The sequence below is a fragment of the Hordeum vulgare genome, chromosome 1H, assembly GCF_904849725.1.
Source record: "Hordeum vulgare subsp. vulgare chromosome 1H, MorexV3_pseudomolecules_assembly, whole genome shotgun sequence".
NCBI classification, from domain to species: domain Eukaryota; kingdom Viridiplantae; phylum Streptophyta; class Magnoliopsida; order Poales; family Poaceae; genus Hordeum; species Hordeum vulgare.
In genome coordinates, this window is record NC_058518.1 from 476,628,507 (window position 1) to 476,644,112 (window position 15,606).

The following is a 15,606-nucleotide window of genomic DNA, read 5'->3' on the forward strand; positions in this document are numbered from 1 at the left end:
AATTTTGTTAGAGTTTGTGCCTGCTCATGAAAATGAGACAACGACGACTCCCTAAGGATGAAATAAGATTCTCTCCGGATAACCCTTGTCCCGGTGGTGTGTATAGCGTTGCGTGAGGATGTGTAGAAGTGTGTCTTTGACGGATCTCACGACATTTGGCCGGTGGTTGTCTTTGATGGATCTATTCGGATCCAGTCTATGTTCGTATGTCTTGTTAGATCCTTTTGCTCCACGCGTCTTCGGCAACGGTTGTTGTTTTGGGCGCTAGTCCTGTAAAACCTTAGCACGACGAGTTTAGAAATAATCATTCAAAATTTAGAAACCGAATCATTTTAACCATAATATATCGGTTCAGTTTGTTCGGTTAACCGAAAAACCAAAATTCATGCACTTGTGAGTATAAGTATAATGACTCGAGAGCACTGATTTGGATTGTATAATATGCAAAAAGATAATCATAAGTTCTAGAAACCTTAGTATCATTCTATGATTCATTCGGTCAAGAAAAAACTAGTAACCATAATTAAGTAGAAAAAGCACATTGAATGTGAGATATATTATGTGCGGAGAAATGTGTGATGCCTCCATACTGTTACACTTGCGGAAATAAGGTATTACATGTGGTTCCCACATATCGGTTTGTTCGGTCTATTCGGTTTCTAGGCACAAAAAACCGAACAAAAACAAAACATCGAACAGCCTTAAAATTCCCCACCGAACCAAAAAACGAACCACCAAATAAACCAACAAATCGGTTACTACGGTTCGGTTTGGTATAGTTTTTCGGTTTTATAATGCCCACCCCTAGCGGCACGCCTTCTTCTCGTTTTAATGATGGTAGTTATTGCTAGGTAATCTACTAATTTAGGTGTAATTTTATATTTTTTGGTGTTTGTGGTACTGTCATGATTAAAGATTAAAAGATTGGAAGTTCTAAGAGAAAGGGTTTCCCTTATTAATGCAGAATAAATACAAAAGAGAGCCCGAAAATATCATCCGATAGAAGCCAATAAGCAAGCAGGCACAACTTCGTTTCTCCACACATGCGTACGTGGTGATTGTGATTCCATAGTTTTCGGATCGTACACCGATACAGCAGGGGGCGGTTGAGCGGCTCTGCGGCAATGGGTGCCTCCTAATCCACTCTTAACGCCTGCGTGACTGACCAGAGAGCACACACGGTTACAGTCCATGATTTGTGCGGATCAAATCTGACCAGATATGAAGCATCTGTTAACCGAGTCAGCATTCTCGTTAATTTATCCCTCCCTGCTTATCCAACCGCATGCATGCGTCCGCATATATATACACGTCTAGCTGATCCTTCTCTTTTATCCACTCACGGTTATATTTCTGTTGGCTACTCGACCAGAGAGAGAGAGAGATCGCCATGGCAGGGGGGTTCGTGACTGCAGAGGGCAAGACTGGCCACCGCCAGTTCAAGGGGAAGATCACATGGTACGTCTGGATCTGCGGTATCATCGCTGCCACATGCGGGTTGATGTTCGGCTACGACATTGGTATCTCAGGTACGTGTGTGGTGTGCTACGAGCTTGCCCCCTGATCTGATTTGGTGTGGAGAATGGCAAACTTGGCGGCGCGTGGGCGTCGATCGGATTGATGAATGACGGTTGTGCATGCATGAGCAGGCGGCGTGACGGCCATGGACGACTTCCTGGTGAGGTTCTTCCCGACGGTGTACGCCCGGAAGCACCGTGCCAAGGAGAACAACTACTGCAAGTTCGACGACCAGCGGCTGCAGCTCTTCACGTCGTCGCTCTACCTGGCCGCGCTCGTCACGAGCTTAGGGGCGTCCATGGTGTGCACGCGCTTCGGCCGCAAGCGCACCATGCAGGCCGCCTCCGTCTTCTTCCTCATCGGCGCCGGCCTGTGCGCGGGGGCCGTCAACATCGCCATGCTCATCATCGGCCGCATCAGCCTCGGCGTCGGCGTCGGCTTCGGCAACCAGGCCGCGCCGCTCTTCCTCTCCGAGATCGCGCCGGCGCACATCCGCGGGGCGCTCAACATCCTCTTCCAGCTCAACGTCACCATCGGGATCCTCGTGGCCAACATCGTCAACTACTTCACGTCCAACATCCACCCGATCGGCTGGAGATACTCGCTCGGTGGTGCGGGGGTCCCGGCGGCGATACTGTTCCTCGGGTCCCTCGTCATCACTGAGACGCCGACGAGCCTCATCGAGCGCGGGCACCACGTGGCCGGCCGTGCCATGCTGGAGAGGATCCGCGGCACTAAGGAGGTGGACGAAGAGTTCGACGAGATCAACTCCGCATGCGAGACGGCGGCTGCGTTGTGCGCCGAGGAGAAGCCGTTCCGGCGGCTCAGGCGCCGCGAGAGCCGGCCGCCGCTGGTGATCGCCATCGTCATGCAGGTGTTCCAGCAGTTCACGGGCATCAACGCCATCATGTTCTACGCGCCGGTGCTGTTCCAGACCATGGGCTTCGAGAGCAATGCCTCTCTCCTCTCCGCCGTCGTGACCGGTGGCGTCAATGTCCTCTCGACACTCGTGTCCATCGTCCTCGTCGACAAGATCGGCCGCCGCAAGCTACTCCTCGAGGCCTGCGTCCAAATGCTCATCGCCCAGGTCCGCCCGCTCTCCGCTGACTAACTAATCACCTGAAATCCTTCGAAAAAGAAACTAATCACCTGAAAATCTCACGGCATTCACATGTAAAATTATATGATGGATGATCTGTTGCATTGCAGGTGACGGTGGGAGGGATCATGTGGGTACAGGTGAAGGACAACAACAACCCTAGCCACTCGTGGGCGCTGGCCATCGTGGTGTTGATATGCGTCTACGTGTCTAGCTTCGCGTGGTCGTGGGGTCCTATGGGTTGGCTCATCCCATCGGAGACGTTCCCGCTGGCGACGCGGACGGCGGGGTTCTCCCTGGCGGTGAGCTCCAACATGTTCTTCACCTTCGTGATCGCGCAGGCGTTCCTGTCCATGATGTGCACCATGCGGGCCTTCATCTTCTTCTTCTTCGGCATCTGCATCGTCATCATGGGGGTCTTCGTCCTCACGCTGCTGCCGGAGACCAAGGGCGTGCCCATCGACGAGATGGTCGACCGGGTGTGGCGGCGGCACTGGTTCTGGAAGAGATTCTTCGGCGACGCCGATGAGGCCAAGATTAATAACTGCTAGCCAGCTGATGATGACGATAATGTCCATCAAGTGAAGTCGCATAACGAGACCTGCACAAATATTTTCCTTTCGTTTCTAATCGACGAGAACTGAACTGAACGCCCTGTGGGTTGTGGCATACTGACTAGAGCAACTACATAGCAATTTACAGTTTCTCCTGTCGCATGCACTTGCAGTTCAGTTAATCAAAGAGAGCCACGAGACATACAGATCTCTTCACTGAACATTTGCGCAGCATGCACAGTTTGGAGTCATCTTCTACTCGATTTTACTTTCTCCAATCTACTCCCTCGTATACTCTAAAAAAAGCCACATAAATTGTACTGCAACCAAAGTCAAACGGTACAAAGTTTCACTGAAGTTTGTAGGTAAAACTATCAAGAACTAGAACGAGATCAAACTAATATCATTCAGTTGTTATTTGTATCCGGCCGGTAGACCCGGCCACACGTACATTAATTCAGTTACATCTCACTGCGAGCATGCACAAGTGCATACGGTGCATGGATAACACATATCAACCGTAAATCACGTTAATAGCATCATGTCATCTGAAATCACAAAGACATGCAAGATCTAACAAACACTGCAGACGAGCCAATGCTTGCATGCATGCATGTGTTGGTCGATCAATCTGTATTCTGTAGTTAGGGTTCGTGCCCCAGTTTGTTCATCGTCAGACGTAGGGCAGGGCGCAGCTGGTGGCGCGGCCGGCGCCGCAGCAGGCGGCGTCGGAGGAATTGATCCCGGCGCCGGCGGTGCAGGTTCCCGATCCGGTGGCGCGGTGCTGGCAGCTCTTGCGGGCGATGTCGCGCATGGAGCTGGCGAGGGACAGCTTGGGGTTGAGGCGGACGGTGGAGTTGAAGCGCTGGCAGAGCGCGGCCGTGGCGTCGACGGCGGCGGCGACGGCGAGGTCGGGGTCCCGCTGCTGCCGCTCCTTGACGGCCTCGGCGCACAGCCCGCACACCCACTTGCCGTGGAAGTGCGCCCGGACGCGGCCGATGTACGTGGGCGTGCACTCCTCCGCGATCCCGCAGCAGTCGCACTGCACGCTCCGCGCCTCCCCCACCACCTCACCCTGCACATCCATGCATGGGCACCACGTCAGCGTGCGTACGTGTTGGTCGCCAGATGTATATATATATATCGCCATGCCATGTCATGACCGAACTCGCGTAGAGAGAGACGAGTGATGTGCTACAGTACGATGCATGCATGCATGCATGGATCGTGCGGCCGGCTCCACCTGCCAGCGGTTCATGGATGATGGAACGTACGCACACTAGCACAAGAACTGCATGCAATCGGCCACGGTGATCTACCGTGCACGGTTTGGCAGTAAAAAAAAGCAGCTAGGGGGTACTACAGATTAATTAACACCCGGTAAGTACGTAACTAGGGTAAGGATACGATGAGAGACGATTAACCATTACCTCTACGGGTCTAGCCAAGCGCCAAGGCATCGCGCTCCGTTGCTAGCACAGCAGTACTCTGGAAACTTCCTTGTGAAGGAAGCCACTCAATCACCTCCGGTATATGACCTTCCAACTAAAGTGGTTAGCTATCGAGATCGATCACGTACACCTGCTTGTGTCTGTGACTCTGTTCACATGCCAGTACATTGCTAGCTCTAGGCCGGCCGGCCCTATTTATAGGCACGGGGCCGGTGTACGTTGGCCGGCCCCCTGCCCGCGCACACAGTAACAACTCTACCACCACTACACCATACAGTAGGTCACAAGAAAAACGCCGCCATCGATCGAGATCATGCATGCATGGTTGGTTTTGCGGCGGAAGTGGGGCGAATCGGCCGGCCGGCTAGCTGGGCCGACCAAATGTCCAGGTAAAAAGTAACTATTGCGCCATCAGAATCTACATACATACAGCTCACCCTCCTTGAATTTACCCCAGGATATGTACATATATACATCCCGTGCATTTACCGGAAAGAAAAGCACGGTGTAGGTCTTCTTTTTCAGGCTAGCTGCTTAATGGCCACAGGGCTGTCGAGATCGACAGCGCTTCTGCACTGTTGCTTCACTGTTCTCTGAATACGGTGTGCAGTGCAGACTAGTTTTGCAAATCAGAAAGAAAAAATGGGCAGATTAGTTAGCTGCTGCACTGTTGCACACATGCTCGGGGATAACTTTGTTTCATTTTCTTATCATAACTTACCACTGTTGAGTGGACTGAGGACGAGGACACTCTAGCTAGCTAGCGGCAGCGGCGGCACCTCCGTGTCGATCGCGTATTCATTCATCTCGCTCTGTGAAGGTCCACAGCCCACTCCGTGCAACTAGTGTACGTATTTAGTAGCTAGCAGCGAGGCTATTTTTCACAGCAAGTGGTTGCAATTAGGCGACGTCCCATATCCATATGCATGTTAGCCTGAATCTTATCCCAGGAAATGGAAATTTGGTCTGGATCTTTACTAAATTTTGTGATGTCAGGGCGGGCAGGGGCGTCGTGTTCGTTAGAGTCATGGGTCAAATCCGTGTGCGCCCCATGCAAGTGCATGTGGCGGGGCTGTCGAGGTCGCGCGCCTGTGAGCGGCTCACGGGATGCGCATCGCCGGCGTGACGTATCGATCGATCTCGCCGTGACAGAGCTCCGTCGCCTAACCCGATCCCCGGCGCAGGCAGGATCGCCGCCGCTTTCCCCCCTCCCCCTTTTCGATCGAACCGGTGATGCGTAGGAATACGATAGGAGAACGTAGCTAGGTAGTACTACGTCATTCGTTCGTAGCTCTTCAGAGGTAGCTAGCCAGCTCTTCACTGCAAACGCCATGAGTCGACCGGTGCTCTTGGCGTGATTTCTGTTGTGCGTTCTGCATGCATCACCGTGTACGTTACGTACGTGCGTCACAGTGCGTGTCCTACGTACTCTACTGAATGACTATGCATCCAATGCATGCATGCGTGCATCAGCTAGCTAGCTGTAGGATACTGCAACTCTTCAAGCATTTACCTAGCGGCATGCGCCAACTGAGGTGTTGTAGGTCCTGTGCATGACGAAAGCAGGAACTTCACAAGAATTACGCCTCCGTTGTGAGGCGAAGCAGGTGATAGTAAGTTGCGTAATGATCCAGGGGCAACCATGCATGTTCGCCGATCGAACGAGCTTTCATATGTGCAGTCTACCTAGTAGCAGCCTAGGACCATGCTACAGTGGTTAGTTGAATACATGCGCAACTCTCTGCATCGGTCGTGACAAGCTAGCGTGATCAGAGCTTACCTATGTGCTGTAGAAAAATAAATGGTTGGCGACCAAAACTGGAGAAATATACTCCCTCTATACCATAATACTAGGGAGTATTTAAGAGTGTCAACAAAATAACCTAGTACTGTGGGGCTAGGTATATGATTCAACTTTGGCAACATTCCGGTATATACAATTCCTAATTATTACCAGACTATCATCATTGTTATTATTTTGCGAGGAGGATTAGGCCATCATTAGAGAATAGTTGCGAAGTGGAGAAGTCACATGCACAGATATACTTTTGCAAGGACATTGGCATCCAAAAAAGTACAGAAAAAGGCAAAACCACCTCCAAAAAAGCTTGCAATGTTTCGAGTGACAGCCCATGGTATCTTTGATTTTGTTGTCCTAAATGTTGCTATCCAGGTGGATCCGGGAGATATTTTAGATATTTTCATCATTGTGGTTAACAAGTCTAGATTATGTTGAAACCGACAGTCAAGAACAAACGGAAGGCTAGTCAAATTTGGAGATACAAGGGTCATGCACAATACATTTTCTTCAGGTGACATGTTTGTCGCGGTCACCCGCGGAGCGCCTTTTCTTGCGCAAATATATAAGCATAGAAAATGTTCACAAGATGTACCATGCGACAGATACAAATGACATGAACACACATTATTACAATAAAGATGTCTCAACGACATAACCCATGTTTTAACGTACGAAACATATCATGAACATATGTAAAGGTAGGAAGGACCACCGGTGCCACTCCACCACCGACGGCATAGACAGGAAGTTTCATCAAATTCATAGAGACAAGGGTCATGTACCAAACCTTTCATTTGAGTGACGTATAGTAGCTGCGGTCATTTGCGAAACCTTTTCTATGCGCAAATATTAAAAGCATGGGTAAAATTCACGAGAAGTATCATGTGATGGATACAAATATATCGTACTACACATGACTACAATAAATATGTCTCGTCTACAACGACGTAACTTCTATTTTGACGTACGAAACATATATAATTGCAACAGAAAAGGTTCATGGGATACACCATAGAATCAATATTTTCATGACAACAACAAACCAATCCGTAGACGCGTAGCATGCCCCAAAAATTATATAGATAATGTACAATGGACTTCCCTCAAAAAAGAAAAACGTATAACATACGGCCTAAATATGGCCCAAATGTTTGGCACTCGACTCAGAATAATGCCATCCCATGTTACGTGTTGGTGCAGTGGTGTTTTAAGTATACAAATTTCACAAGAGTTAGACTTCCATTGTGATGGGAAGCAGCTGATCATAGATTTAATAGTGATTCAGGGGAAATCATGATTGCCGATCGAACAAAAACTTTCATGTGTGCAGTCTATATATAGCATCTGCGTACCTAGGAGCCTAGGACCATGCCACAGTAGTTAGTTGCATACATGGGCAGTCTCTGGCTCGGACGTGACAAGCGTGATCGCAGCTTAATTATGTGGTCCATGACTTCTTTTATGTGAAAATAGTTGAAAGACTAAAGCCAGGAAAATAAAATTAAACATGTTAGAAAAATAACTTAGTATGAAGCTAGGTATAATTCAACTTTGGCAACATTCCAAAATATGTATTTATAAATTATTATCAGACTATCATTAATTTGCGAGGATTAGGCTACCATTAGAGAATAGTTGAGAACTGAAAAAGTCACATGCACATATATACTTTTGGAAGGACATGTACATCCAAAAAGCAAAACCACTTCCAAAAAAGCTTGCAGTGTTTCAAGTGACAGCCCATGGTATCTTTGATTTGTTGTCCTAAATGTTGCTATCCAGGTGGATCCAGCAGATATTTCAGATATTTAGGCACTGTAGTAATTAAGCAGATATTTTGTTGAAACTGATTATTAAGGGGAAAAAACCGAAGCCCAGCCAGATTTTTAGAGAGGCAAAGGTCATGCACCAAACCTTCATTCATATGACGTATATTTGTCAAGGTCATCTGTAAAAAAATAATCCTGCGCTATATAAAGACATAGAAAATGTTCACGAGATGTGCTATGTGATAACTACAAATAACAAGAACATACATGACTACAATAAAGATGTCTCGACGACATAAATCTTATTTTAATGTATGGAACATATCATGAAGATATATAAAGGTGTGAAGGACCACAAGTGCCACTCCGCCACCACGTCATAGACGGGAAGTTTCATGAAATTCAGCGAGACAAATGTCATGTAAAGATGTGTCAACGACATAACTCCTATTTTAACGTATGAAACATATCATGAACACATATATAAAGGTGGGAAGGACCACCGGTGCCACTCTACCACCGGCATCATAGACGGGAAGTTTCATCAAATTCAAAGGGGCAAGGGTAATGTACCAAATCTTTCCTTCGAGTGACGTGTATTTTGCTACGGTCATCATTTCTACGCACAAATACTAAAGTGTAGAAAACATTCATGAGTAGTAGAATGTGAGTATGTGACAGATACAAGTATATCATCTCCACACATAACTACAATAAAAATGTCCCGTCTACAACGACATAACTCATATTTTAACGTTATAATGGCAATAGAGAAGATTCACGAGATATACCATATAATCAAATATTTTTTTTGTCTGTACATATTTTCACAATGTATAAAAAACACTACTCCCTTCGTTTCTAAATATAAGACTTTTAGATATTTCAAATACGGACTACATATGGATTTATATGGACGCATTTTAGAATATAGATTTACTCATTTTGCTTCGTATGAAGTACGTATTAAAATCTCTAAAAAGACTTATACTCCCTCTGTACCTAAATAATTATAGTTGGAGAAAACTAGTTTAGTTTTCTCCAACTATAATTCTTTAGGTACAGAGGGATTGTTTAAGAATGGAGGGAGTAGATGATTTCCTCTTTTTGCAACATGGAGATAGAAGAATAACTTTTTTTTCACCCGCAAAAGAAAAAGAAAAACTTTTTTGTTGTTTGCAACGTGGAGGCAGAAGAATAACCGATGCAAGGAAATGAGGTGCGCTTGTGTTGCTAAACCCAACCAAGAGAAAGCATAAAACCGTCCCGGGAGAAAAAACAGGCAAGATATAGACTGATGGGCTTCCAATGTGTACACTGGGCCAGAAGGCAGTAGGCAGGAAGTGGGCTGTGGAAACACGGTATCGGCCATAGGTGCCTTTTTATCGCTTGATTGATATGGTGATCACCCATCCTTACGTGATGGGAACCCCTAAAGAAAACGTGATGGGAGCAGTATACGAGTGCTTTGGTCGGCGAAAGAAGAGCCCAGAAGCATGCGATGCATCGCACTTGCACCGTCCATCGGCAAATAAAAGAAGAGCCCGGACTCCAGAAGCATGCGTGGCAGGGCATTAAGTCGCTCGTACATCTCGCGGTACGGTGCATCACTACGTTCGCCTGACCTGACCCAGTGGGGGGGCGTATGTGAGACGCGACGCGCCAGGCAATCAATGGCGTTCACGGAGGCACGACGCCGGAGCACGGGAAAGATCGGCCATGTCACGGAGGCACGTACGTCATGGGGTTCTCGCCACCGCCGCCGCCTCAGCCGGAGGCGCTCGCTCGTGCAGCGCCCGGAGGCCTCACGTGCGCATGGGCGCCGCCGGTGGCCGAGGGTTGGCGGAGCCGAAACAGCGGGGCGAGCGCCCGGAGCTGTTTATTACTACTTTTTTGCCGCCGTTCGCTTGCCTGCCCATGTGACCCACCCGGAACCGTACGCGCTCGCGTGCGTGCGTTCCGTGCCCGGAATGGGTGCGCCCTTCCATGTCCAACGGAAAGACGCCTTTCGGTTGCTGCTTCGTTTCCTGATGGCCAGCGTTCGAGACTAGAAATGGTAGGAGTGCACCCTTGGTTGGTGCATACGATATGGATGATTATCCGTTCTAGGCTTCAGGGTTCTCACCGGAAACTGGAACTGGCCAGCAAGTGCAGGGTCTGGTGAGTCGGTCGGGCTCAAATTCATTCGGTCGAAACTACCTCCCGCCAATTTCCTCCAACGCCGAGACGATTGTAGCCGGCGGCCCCTCCTCCTGCGCTCCGTGTCGCCCCCAGAGGCGGCGGAGCGCCTCCATCCCGTCTCAACCCCTTCCTCCTCCACCCCCTTCGCTGCCGTCGGCATGCCTGGGTAGCACAGGCTGGTGGGTGGTATGTTGGATGGTGCATTTTCGATTGTCTGGGATGACGGTAGTTGTTTCGGGGCGGGAGAAGTCCCTGGCGGCTTGTCTGCACCTGCCGGCTATGCTCGTGGGCACCAACAGACCTACATGAGGAGCGTCGGTGATACCCCTTCCTCACTGTTATCCGCGTACATCGGGAAACCGTAGGACTTGTCCGGATAGAAGCGGCGTCGTCGTCGCATTTCTTTCTGAAGGTGTTGCTTGGTATGCGAGGCTACGGAGTGCAAGGCGTGCGGTGATGTTTCTTCGAAGGATGCAGCGGTTGTCGGCTATCTTCGCTTAGTGGAGTTGCCGGCGTCGTCATTTGTTTTTTTTTCTTTAGCTTGTTTGTGCTACGGCTCTCGATTGGCTGTTGCTTTATCATATAAAGTGAAGGGAAACCATTTTTCATTATTTTCTCCGACGTCGAGAATTGAGGCGACAACCACGTCTCCGACGTCGAGAATTGAGGCGACAACCACGTTTATGTGAAAATGTTTCCTTTTTGTGCGAAGTTAGCTAGGCAAGAACTCCCAACGAGCGGCCGAATCCCACTAGCAGACATTTGATCGAGATCAAATAATGGCAGCTTTCCAAAATTTCGCTTTCTCCGAGAAGAAACTCGCATCCTAGTCTAAAGAAACTGACACCCCACTTCTCCTGTAACTAAAATTGTCATGCAAAACGATTGCAAATGTCGTCCTCTCCAATGAACGTGTGCCATCTATTGGGATCCACATTTCAAAGAATCCTTGTGAGACCATCTCTAACAGTTCGCGATTTCGTTCGAATAAGGGTCAAAAATAGCCGCGACAGAACAAAAACCGCATGTGTAATTGTAAATTTTGAAAAATGTTTCGCGTGAGAAATGAATAAAAACAGTAAGAATAAGTGTGGATAATCATTCAACATACATATAAAGTGCGGATGATTCATACATGCATATACCGGGGTACGTGAAATGGGGTTCACCGGATGCCTACGAAATGGGATTCACCGAATGCCTACCCTAATCCTATACTAACCAAAATAAGCTCGTCGGATCCCTTCAGGTGCGCGAGCGATGCCGCGGCTGCGATCGCTCCTCGTTGAAGGTGAGGCCGATGTACATCGCCTCCCGAGGTTTGGCTTCTCGGCGTCACGCCTCGCCCTTCTCGTCGAACTCACGCACCCTCGCGAGCCCCTGCTCGTACAATACAACGTTGATTTCCATTCTCGCCAGCGGCGCTCGTCTCCTGCGCTTTGGCTTCACGGAATCACGCCTCGCCCTTCACGTCAAACTCATGCACCCCCGCGAGCCCCTGCTCGTACAGTACAACGTTGATTTCCTTCTCTCGCCGGCGGCGCTCGCATCTTGCGCTTTGGCTTCGCGGCGCCACTCCTCCTCCTTCTCGTCGAATTCGCGTCTCCTCGCGAGCCCCTGCTCGTATAGGACAATGTTGATTTCCTCCTCTCGCAGGCGGCATTGCGCCTCCTGCGCTTTGGCTTTGCAACGCCACTGCTCCTCCTTCTCATCGAACTCACGCGCCCTCGCGAGCCCTGACACGTACATGACGACATTGATTTCTTCCTCTTGTCGGCGATGTTGCGCCTCCTCCTCCTCTTCCTTCTCCCGCGCACCGAGCGAGGATGACGACATCCATGGCGGCCTCCTTCGCCAGGGGGAGGAATTCCTCCGGTCCGACTACGACGTCGTCCTGCCGCTCAGGCTCCCACTTCCCACAGTAGAGGAGCTGCCTACACCAAAGGAGAGCAGCGCGTGCCTATGGTCGTATTCCTCCATCTTGCGGCAGAGGAGCGGTGGCGGCGGCTCTAGGCCGTGTATGGTGTACTTCCAAGCGGCCCTCTTCCTCATGACGTCGGAGGCGACACATCGCTGCCGCTCGGGGTCGTCGCCACCGCCGGCGTCGCGGCCCATGGATCACATATTTAGAGGAGAGAGGGGGGAGCGAGGTCGCTAGATGCGAGAAATCGAGCAATGGATTTGGAATTTACGACGGCGCTCGAATAGGGTTTCGACCTGTATCCGAGCCGCAAACCTTTAGATATACTACACGAGGGGGGAGGGATTTGCGGGCCACTATAAAAACATTTACGGATCAAGCGACTAAACGGGCTCTGATCTGGCCCAAAAAACAGACGAAACACGTATAATCGCTGGATTTTTATGATTTAACCCGTTTCAAGGGGTGTGCTAAAGATGCTCTTAACACCTACACCAACTTATCCAAGACCCAAGAACAACCCACGTCAACCCAGAAGACGCCCATCAGCCCATGTCGGCAGTGAGCGTGTGAGGAAAAGCAACCAGAGAGTACTTTGCGTGGAATGGGTGAACGGACTAACTCCCATATAAGAAGTGTGTGATGCAATGCATGCACCATTGAAGCAGTATCGAGGATCGATCAGGAAGGGCGGAACGTCGGGTACCTTTTTCACGAATACGCAAAGTGCTTATCATTTTATTGATAGGTACTTTCTCTATTTCAAAATATAAGTTTTTTTAAAGATTCCAATAAAAAATTACATATTAATATATATAGACGCATATTAGAGTATAGATTAATTTATTTTGTTCCGTGCGTAGTCTTGTAGTTAAATCTTAAAAAGAACGTATATTTAAAAATGGAAGGAGTAAAAAGAACAAGAGCATTTAGGTTACAGGAGTGGCACATCTATACATACACTTAGCTAGGCATATCGAGGGGTCACAGGAGCAGAACAGGGACGAATGATCAGTCCCAAGTACAACACTCTCAAGGAGGCATGAAGCTGGCTATGTCCTTCTGTGGATGACTAGAAGAGATGTCTAGATACGGATGAATAAACTACTGCCATAATTAAAATCTAGTCTTTTTTCAAGTTTTATTCTTGGTAGATTGTAGCACTTAAAACAAGTCATACACATCCTACACATGTTAGTCAACATATATGACAACAGAAAGTAAGAACATTGCACATGTAAGTAAGGAGTATAGTTTAGGAAGATCAAACGCAAAGATGGACACGATAATTTTTGGCGTGGTTCAGATAGGTGCTGCTATTGTACGTCCATGTTAGTGAAGACTTTAATCCATAGAGGGTAACAGCTGTGAGAGTGCACAGAGGGTTCCACCACAAGGGATCCACGAAGAAGGGGACTTGTCCATTCCATCATGGCTTACGTACACGAAGGACTAGCCTCATTCGGGGTAGACTTCACGTAGTAGGCGATCTCCGTGGCTGTACAAACTTCTTGGTTCAACTCCACAACACGAAGTAGGAGGCTCCCAAGTGACACCTAACAAATCTAGGAGCCATCACCCTCCAAAAGGAAATAGGTGCGGTAGAACGATAATGAACTCCTTGCTCTTGTACTTAAAAAGATAGTCTCCTCAACACTCAATCATTCTCTCATAGATTTGGCATGGCTAGAAGAGATTGATTGCGTGGAAAGCAACTGAGGGAGGCTAGAGATCAAGTTTCAAATGAACTGATTGGAATATCTTGATCTCAGCACATGAGTAGATGGCTCTCTTCAAAAATATGGATATGACAAGTGTATGTGTGTTCTCAGTGCTCCTCTTCGAATAAGAGGTGGTGGAGGGGTATATATAGGTATCTCAAAAATATAACCGTTACAACATTATTACCCAACTCAGTGACACCGACATGAATCTCAATGGTACTGAGTTGCACTAAATGTGGCAACTTTTGAATTCTCCGTGAGACCGATACATGAATCTCGGTGGTACCGATATGGTGACCTAGGGGTGTTTCCAATTCTCGGTGAGACCGATTTTAAAACTACGAAAATCATATTCTTGAAATTGATATACCAGAAAGTTGGTCACTGATTTTCGGTCGCACCGAAGTGAAAGTTGGTGGTACCGAGATTCTAGGGTTTGGCATTGGTTCTGCCTCGGTTTGGCATGGGTCCCGGCATCTACTATGATCAGGAGTTTCTTGGTGAAAGTTGATGGTAAAGTCAAAATCACTGACTCGTGAAGAAGTGATGACGAGACGGTTGATGACAACCTCGATAATTCATTTTTTTTCTCAACAACTTGTGTGTCTTCGTGTGGGTAGTTAGGACAGATGGGAAAATTCTGGTGCACCGGAGCTTGTGGTGCTACCGGTGCACCAAACTCACGTTATGTTTTTAAATGTCAAGGAAATCTGAAAAAATAGCGCATTCACACAACATTAATGTAGGTTCTCACAAAATTTCAAGTCAAAACTCGAAACATAAAGAACAAAAAATTAACATTAAATAGAAATAACATAACTTGGACTTTAGACTCGGCCCATTATTACCCCGATGCCAAATTTATCATTTTTTATCTCAAAAAATATTTCAAATTTTGATACGATAGTTTGTGACATCGTACATTGATATTGTGTTAAATTTTCAGATTTTTTTAAGATGCTCTATGGCATCCGTGCACGGGTAGCACTGAATACATTGCGAGGACGGATGGTGTTGTCGTGTGTGGGTGTTGCGTCAGTTTTGATCGGTTTTTGTATACCAATAAAAAAAAAATCTTTTAGTGAACCGAGATCTTTCGAGGCTAAATTGAAAACAAAAATGAGGCAACCGGGTATGACCCTAGTTCCTAGGGTTCCCTATTTCCTCTCGCGACGGACGCCAAAGTCCCACCCACAACTCGATCTATCCCAAGCTCCTCACTTCCAAGTCCCGTGGAGAGGATTTGGGCGTGATCCTAGTTGAAAAGACCGTTTACTGACCAATTTGCATGGCGGAGAGACCACCAGCGCCGGCGGCTGCCACGGCGGGGAGGGCTGAAGTTGAGGATAATAGCAGATCGAGCCCAAATCTTGAAGACAAGTTCAAGGGTCTAAATCTCCATGGAGAGGAGGGGGGAGAGTTGGATCTGTCCGGAGAAGTGGAAGCTTTGCTTGCGAAAACCAGATGGATCTGTATCTTTAGGGTTCATAGCCAAAAACCGTTTAGCCATGTCGCCTTATTCAAGGCCGTGCGCAATGCCTGGACTATGTCACAAGGAGTTACGTTCAAGGCAAAGAATAACCTCTTT

The 15,606-nt window shown here is 48.1% G+C and overlaps 1 protein-coding gene across 1 annotated transcript; it reads left to right on the top strand.

Annotated features, from left to right (window-relative positions):
• Positions 1-1,390: 1,390 nt before the first annotated feature.
• LOC123416066 (sugar transport protein 8-like) lies at positions 1,391-3,392 on the top strand. The gene is made up of 3 exons (XM_045106776.1): positions 1,391-1,529; positions 1,650-2,605; positions 2,728-3,392. Exons 1-3 carry the CDS (start codon positions 1,391-1,393, stop codon positions 3,166-3,168), a joined length of 1,536 nt encoding a protein of 511 aa, XP_044962711.1. The 3' UTR covers positions 3,169-3,392.
• The last annotated feature ends 12,214 nt before the right edge of the window (positions 3,393-15,606 follow it).